An 8,707-nucleotide genomic window follows, 5' to 3' on the forward strand; every position below is an offset into this window, starting at 1 on the left:
TATATTTTATGTTGTTTTTTATTTCATTTTTATTTTTTTGGTTCATTGGAGCTGAGGACAGGAACCATCCGCACGGGACCAGGATGTATGGATTTTATTTTTCTATTTTTTTCGGCCTGGGCTGTGATGCGCCGGAGGGATTGGAATTGGATGTAAAGCGTGGCCGGTTTGTAGGAAGAAAATGAAATAAAAATATATAATAATAATATATGCTATATGTACTATATATGTTATGCTAAATAATATGTAATAATGATAATAATATGTACTATATGTACTGTATATGTTATGTTAAATAATACGTAATAACTATAATTAAAATAGTAATAGTAATGATATGTACTATATATGTTATATTAAATAATAACGAGTATAATGTAATAATAAAATAATAAATGTTAAAAGGATAACATAAATATTAAGTAAAGTAACAAATGAGAAAATAGAAAATATTAAAAATAATAAGACATAAATACAATAAACAAAATAATATGAGCATTAAATAAATAAAGATAATATAAATATTGCAATGTAACAAAATAGGTAATAAAACAATATAATGAATATTAAATAAAATAAGTATTAAGTAAAAAGTGGGATGATAAAAAACAGTAAAATAAATTTAGATAAATAAACGAGATACTAAGCATTAAATAAATAATATGGGACGTGAACAGCAGAGAAATTAATGAATATTAATATTAATAAAGCAAACGAACCGCTGATTCTTGTGAACAGTAAACATTTAATGATAACAAATAAGGGTAATAAATAATAATAAAGTGATAGCAAAAATAGAAATAACGATGAGCAGCAATGACATACGTAAGTGAACAAGTTAAATAATAATAAATAATGAATGGTAAAGTATTAAAAATTATAAATAGTAAATAAGTTAAACGATAAATAGTAATAAATAGTAATAAATAATAAACGGTAAAGTATTAATAAAAATTATAAATAATAATAAAATGAGTAATAAAAGTAATAAATAAAACATCGAGTAACAGTAATCCCACGGGGATCGAACACGCGACATAAATTAGAGGATATACATTAAGGTGAATAAATAATAAGCAATGGGATAAGAAATTATGCAGATAATGAGTAATAACCATCGCGCATCGTCGATAATCTAATACGCAGAATATTCAAGTAATCAGCTATGAATAATATAAATAATAATAAAATACACAGAATATTCAAATAATCAGCCTTAATATAAATTGATAGAGATTAATTAATATGCAGAACATTCAAATAATCAGCCATAAATATCAACTAATAATAAAAATTAATACGTAGAATGTTCAAGTAATCAGCCATAAATGATATAAATTAATAACAGAGATTAATATGCAGAATATTTAAATATGGAGGAATGATACAACTAATTCATATGCAGATTTCTCAAATAATTAGCAACGATTAACATAATATGCAGAACTATAACGTGGACACTTAATTACTATGCAGAACATTCAAACGATTGACATGAATAATTCATTAATATGCAAATGTCCTAGCGTCAAAGGCCTAGGGCCTGATGCACAGCTCCGCCCACTTTACCCGGTATCCTCAGCGCGGCTCCATAACCATGGCAACAATGACAACACAATCCATAGGGGCTGCGATCCATACATCCGGCCACGCCCACGGCGGCCATTGCAGAGTCTGGCGTCACCCGGGCTCCGTGACTCGGGCGTGTTTTTCTCACGGGAAGGTTGAATTCTTTCCGGTCGCGTATGAAATCCATACGTCCCCTCCCAGTCCAGTGTATGGATCCTATACGTTGATGACTGTGACTCCGAGTGGCCGGAGGGTGAGATAGACACGCGCACGTCTCATCCTTGGGCTGGGCTCTTTGGTCACATATGGACTCCATACGTCCTGGTCATGTATGGATGGTTTACATGGATGACTTTTAGGTCCGAGTGACCGTGCGTGCAGAGAGCCCCTCCGGTCCATGCAGGGATCCCGCACGCCCCAGTCAAATGTATGGATCCTATACGTTGCTGGAATTTTAGGTCCGAGTGGCAGGGCGTGGTGGGCTCCCTCCAGTCAACACATGGATTCTATACGTCACCGGTCCATATATGGATCCCATGCGTTGGCCCCGTTTTACGTCCCAAGTGGCCGGTTGCATGGATCCCATACGTTCCAGTCACTGCATGGGCCCCATATGTCCAGGTCGATATATGGATTCCGTATGTCGATGACGTATGAGTCCGAGTGGCGGGGCGCAGAGGGCTCCCTCCGGTCACTGCGTGGATCCCACGCGTCCCAGTCAAATGTATGGATCCTATAGGTCCCGAATGGGCGTGGCTAGCACGGGCACCCCCGTGTGGGCCGCGGGGCCTCCTCGGAGGACGTCACAATCCCGGGGACGGGCCCTCCGCGCACGCCCTCCCAGCCCTCGCGCTCCCGGATTTCGCCGCGGCGCACGCGGTCGTAGATGTCCCGCGCGAGGGCGGCGAAGGCGGCCTCCACGTTGACGTCATCGCGCGCCGACGTCTCGACGTAGCGCAGCCCGTGGGCGGCGGCCTCCGCCTCGGCCTCCGCCCGCGTCACTCGGCGGCGGGGGCGACGCCCCGCCCCCTCCCCCTCCTCCCCCTCCTCCCCCTCTGACCCCGACCCCGACCCCACGTCGCACTTGTGACCCACGAGCACCAGCGACGCCCGCTCCGGCCCGGATGCAGCCTCCGCCTCCGCCAGCCACGCCCTCACGTTCAGGAAGGAGCGGCGGTTGGTGACGTCGAAGAGGAGGAGCCCGCCCACCGAGTTCCGGTAGTAGGCGCGCGTGATGGACCTGCGGGGGAGGGCGGGGAGAGAGAGAGAGAGAGAGAGGGGCGGGGTTACCCAGGATGCTTTGCAAATAACATGATTTACCCACGATCCTCAGCGATTTATATATGTATATATAAACTCATATATATATATATGTTGCTATATGTTACAGGGCTCTATTGTATGTGTCCTATTTTACAGTATTTTATATACTTATGGTATATATTACGGCTTCCCATTATATATATTACTGTATACATTACTCCATATCGCTGTGCTTTCTCATAAATACTATTATAGACTGTGGCTCTTACATATGTAATGTATATTACGGAACTTTATCACATATATGTTCACTATGTTATGGTTTCTCATAATATATATTACTATATACATTATTACACATTATTTTCCTTTACCATAAATGCTATTATACACTATGGTTCTTACATATGTAATGTATATTACAGAACCTTATCACATATATGTTCATTATGTTATGTTTTTTTTATATATATGGAGGTATATACTACGGATTCTCATTATATATATTACTATATACATTGTTACACATTATTTTCCTTTACCATAAATACTATTATACACTATGGTTCTTACATATGTAATGTATATTACAGAACCTTATTACATATATATTCAATATGTATTATGGTTTCTTTATATATATACGGAGGTATAGATTATGCCTTCTTATACACATTACTACATGTATTACACACTGTATCTTATTACATATACATTGTTATACACTATTTTGTTTTATTCTGCATGTCATTAGACATCACGGCTTCTTGTTATGGCATGTTATGGAGAAAAAATCATATATATATATATATACATTGCTACATATTACAGGGCTCTATTGTATGTGTCCTTATGTTTTGCGGTATTTTAAACACATACATTAGTACATGTTATAGTATTTTCTATAGTTAGGGCATATATTACGGCTTCTCATTATATATATTACTATATGCATTATTACGTCTTATTGTGCTTTCTCATAAATACTATTATATACTGTGGCTCTTACATATGTAATGTATATTACAGAACCTTATCACATATATGTTCATCATGTTCTGGTTTTTTTATATATATGGAGGTATATACTACGGATTCTCATTATATATATTACTATATACATTGTTACACATTATTTTCCTTTACCGTAAATGCTATTATACACTATGGTTCTTACATACTTGATGTATAGTATAGAGCCTTATTACATATATATTCAATATGTATTATGGTTTCTTTATACATATATGGAGGTATAGATTATGCCTTCTTATTATACACATTATTGTATGTATTACTGTATTTTATTACATATACATTATTGTATACTATTTTGTTTTACTCTGCGCGTAATTAGACATCACAGCTTCTTGTTATGGCATGGTAGGGAGAAAAAATCATGTGTACATTGCTATATGTTACAGGGCTCTATTATATATGTTAATATATTTTGCAGTATTTTAAATACATACATTTTTACATGTTATAGTATTTATTATAATTATGGTATATATTACGGCTTCTCATACATATTACTATTTACATTATTACATATTACAGTGCTTTATTGTATGTCATTATGTTTTGCAGTATTTTATATAAATACATTATTACATGTTATAGTATTTTCTGTATTTATGGTATGTATTACGGCTTCTCATTATACATTACTACGTATTATTTTACTTTGTTATAAATACTATTATATACTGTCGTCTTTACACACATATATATATTACAGTACCTTATTACGTATATATTTATTATACATTATGATGTTTTTTTATATATATGTAACTATACGTTGCAGTTTCTGGTTATGATACATTGAGAAAAAATCCTATATGTATGTATGTATATACATTGCTATATTGTATCATTCTTCATTGTATATACTGTTATACTTTATGGCATTTTATGTACATATACGCTATATGTCACGGCATTTTCTAAAATATATATGGTATCTATTACGGTTTCTCGCATACGTTACTACACATCATTCTTTTATTATCTGCTATGGTATCTACATGCATCATACTTTACGGTATTTTATACATATACATTACCACATACTGTGGTATTGTTAATCTGTACCTGATCCTATATCACGGTTTCTTCTCGTTACACATTGTTGTGTTTTATCATCCATACCATTGTACGCTACGGTGTCCATGTATATGTACATCATTATATAGTATATAAATTACACACTGTATGCATTTATCATACATTGTTATTCAATATGCTAAGATAGTGCTATATGTTACGGTGCTTTATTCTATTTCTCACTATACTCTGGTATTTTATTTATATTTTTTTTTCTTTTCTTTTTTTTTTTTCGGAGCTGGGGACCGAACCCAGGGCCTTGCGCTTGCTAGGCCAGCGCTCTAACCACTGAGCTAAATCCCCAACCCCCTGATATTTTATATATATATATATATATATACATATATATATGTATATATATATATGTTATTATATATTACAATATCTTCTAAATTTACGGCATACATTACGGTTTCTTATTATATACGTCACAACGTGTCATTACCTGTTACTGTACTTTATTATAAACGCTGTTATACACTGTGGTCTTTACATATGTGATGCATATATTATTTATTATACGCTGCAGTGTTTACCTATATGACATATACGTTACGGCTCCTCGTTCCACCTACTTACTATATGTATTTATCATATTTTATTTATACTAATATATTGCTATATGTTAAAGTGCTTTATTCTATTTGTCACTATACTATGGTATTTTATATATATATGCTATTATATGTTACAATGTATTCTAAATTTACGGTATACATTACGGTTTCTTATTAGATACGTCACTATATATGTTATTACCTGTTATTGTACTTTATTGTCGACGCTATTATATACTGTAGTCTTTACATCTATGATATACGTCATTTATTACACGCTGCGGTGTTTACCTATATATGTTACGGTTTCTCATTCTATACGTTACTATGTATGTTATTATGTATTACTGTACTTTATTATAAACGCTATTATACATACACTGTGGTCCTTACCTATGTGACATACGTCATTTATCATACGCTGCGGTGTTTACCTACATAATATACACGTTACGGTTTCTTGTATAGGTTACTATGTATGTTATCACCTATTACTTAATATAAACGCTATTATACATACACTGTGGTCTTTACCTATGCGACATACGTCATGTATTACACGCTGCGGGGTTTACCTATGTAATATATACCTTACGGCCCCTCCTTATGCACATTCACTATACATTTCTTATACATTACGCTCCAGACCACAGCGCCCCAACCCCCCCCCCCCCCGCAGGACGCAGAACAATTTTCAAACCCAGCTCTGGGACTTATTTCGCGCTACACGGTGCTCTCCTATCCTATACATCCTATAGGGCGGCAGTTTATCCTATATGTTTCCCACGCGCTGCTTATGTCTTCGGCTTCCTCACCCTCCGGAGACTCACACGCCCGTGCGACCCCTGACCCCTGACCCACACACCCTATGCATCCTGTGCTTCCAGCCCTACGCGTGGTCATCCGACCCCGGGGGCAAAAAATCTCACCCCAAGGGGCACAACCGACCCCGACCCGCGACCCCGTGGGGCAAAACTTGACCCACACCACGCCCTCTGACCCCGAGGGGCAGAACAGACCCCGCCCCTAACCCCCACCCTCCCTTACCCGTGGGAAAAAACTCGATCCCCAGGGGCAGAACCTGCCCCAGGCCCCGCCCCCCGGCCCCGCGGGGCAAAACACGACCACGAGGGGCAGATCCGACCCCGCCCCTAACCCCAGACCCCAGACCCCGGACCCCGACCCCTGACCCCGCGGGGTGAAACACGACCCCGAGAGGCAGAACGGACCCCGCCCCTAACCCCGGACCCCGACCCCTGACCCCGCGGGGTAAAACACGACCCCCAGGGGCAGAACGGACCCCGCCCCTAACCCCGTACCCCGACCCCTGACCCCGCGGGGTAAAACACGACCCCCAGGGGCAGAACCCACCCACCCCACTCCCTCCGACCCCACCCCGTGACCCCGCGGGGCAAAACCCGGCACCAGCGGCAGAACCGACCCCGCCCCCGGACCCCGCGGGGCAAAACCCGACCCCAGGGGCAGAACCCACCCCACCCCCCGACCCCCCGGACTCAGGCGGGGCGGCCCCACCTGAACCTCTCCTGCCCCGCGGTGTCCCAGATCTGCAGCTTCACGCGCTTCCCGGCCTCCACCTCCACCAGGCGCGAGAAGAAATCGACCCCGACCGTGGGGTCCGACGCCGGCGGGAAGCGGCCCTCGGTGAAGCGGCGGATCAGGCACGACTTGCCGACCGTCGAGTCCCCGATCACGATCAGACGGAACTGGTACAGCCAGATCGCCTCCATGGCGGGGCCGGGTGGCCTGGGGGTGGGCGCGACCCGGTGGACTGGTGGTCCGCGCCTCACTCCGGGAGTAGCCGGGTGGCCTGGGGGTGGGCACCTCACTCGGGGCGGGGCCGGGTGGCCTAGTGGTCAGCGCAACGGGGTGGCCTGGTGGTCCGCGCCTCACCCGGGGCGGACCTGATGGCCTGGTGGTGAGCGCGACGAGGTGGACTGGTGGTCGGCGCCTCACTCCGGGCGTTGCCCGATGACCTGGTGGTCGGCGCGACGGGGTGCACTGGTGGTCTGCGCCTCACTCCGACAGCGGCAGGGTGGCCTGGGGATGGGCACGACCGGGTGGCCTGGTGGTCAGCGCAACGGGGTGGCCTGGTGGTCCTCGCCTCACCCGGGGCGGAGCCTGGTGGCCTGGTGGTCCCTGTAGCCGGGTGGCTCGGTGGTCGTCGCCTCACTCCGGGACTGCCCCGATGTCCTGGTGGTCGGTGCCCCGTGCAGCCGAGAGTGACGGGGTGGCCTGCTGGTCTGAGCGGCCGGGTTGCGTAGTGGTCGGCGCGGTCCGGAGTCCCGGTGGTCAGCGCCTGACTCCGGGAGGTGCAGGTTAACCAGGTGGTCCGGAACCGCACTCCGGGAGTGGCAAGGTGGCCTGGCGGTCAGCGCCTCACTCCGTGCGGAGCCGGGTGTCCTGGTGGTCAGCGCGACGGGGTGGCCTGGCGGTCGGCGCCTCACTCAGGGCAAAGCCGGGCGGGGGTGGGGCTGGCGATCGGGGCCTCAGTCCGGGAGTGACAGGGTGGCCTGGCAGTCTGCGCCGCCCTCCGGGAACGGACGGGTATCCGGGTGGTCAGAGCTTCTCTCCGGCCGCGCCCGGTGGGGCTGGGCGAGCGGAGCATTGGAGGCGACCGCGAGCGGAGGGGACGCGGCAGCGGCGGGATTTGGCGTCATCACCGCGGGACCGCGGGTGGCGTTACCGTAAAGCGCAGCGTAGAGGCGCAAAGATTTTTTTACCGCGCAGTCTGTAATAGACGCGCACTAAAAAAGGCGGGAGGAAAAAGACACCCACTTGTAATGAGAGTGGGTTAAGGGCGAGATCAGGGACATGGGTCAATAGTCAGGGTTGAGTTGGGTTCAATGATCAAGGGTCAGGGTCAAGGGTCAAGTTTCAGGGTTGAGTTGGGTTCAATGCTCAAGGGTCAGGGTCAGGGTCAGGGTCAGGGTCAGGGTCAGGGTCAGGGTTAGGGGTTAGGGGTTAGGGTCAGGGTCAGGGTCAGGGTTAGGGTTAGGGTTAGGGGTTAGGGGTTAGGGTTAGGGTTAGGGTTAGGGTTAGGGTTAGGGTTAGGGTTAGGGTTAGGGTTAGGGTTAGGGTTAGGGTTAGGGTTAGGGTTAGGGTTAGGGTTAGGGTTAGGGTTAGAGGGTTAGGGTTAGGGTTAGGGTTAGGGTTAGGGTTAGAGGGTTAGGGTTAGGGTTAGGGTTAGG

At 44.3% G+C, this 8,707-nt stretch overlaps 1 protein-coding gene across 1 annotated transcript; it reads right to left on the minus strand.

Moving 5' to 3' along the window:
- LOC147998414 (ras-related protein Rab-39B-like) lies at positions 1-8,161 on the minus strand. The gene is made up of 2 exons (XM_087601098.1): positions 7,032-8,161; positions 1-2,809 (listed from the first exon to the last, which is right to left on the minus strand). The coding sequence occupies exons 1-2, from the start codon at positions 7,244-7,246 to the stop codon at positions 2,326-2,328; spliced, it is 699 nt and encodes a 232-aa protein (XP_087457224.1). The 5' UTR covers positions 7,247-8,161; the 3' UTR covers positions 1-2,325.
- Positions 8,162-8,707: the final 546 nt, after the last annotated feature.

The sequence above is a fragment of the Rattus norvegicus genome, chromosome X (genome assembly GCF_021556685.1).
Source record: "Rattus norvegicus strain SHRSP/BbbUtx chromosome X, alternate assembly SHRSP_T2T, whole genome shotgun sequence".
Lineage (NCBI taxonomy): Eukaryota > Metazoa > Chordata > Mammalia > Rodentia > Muridae > Rattus > Rattus norvegicus.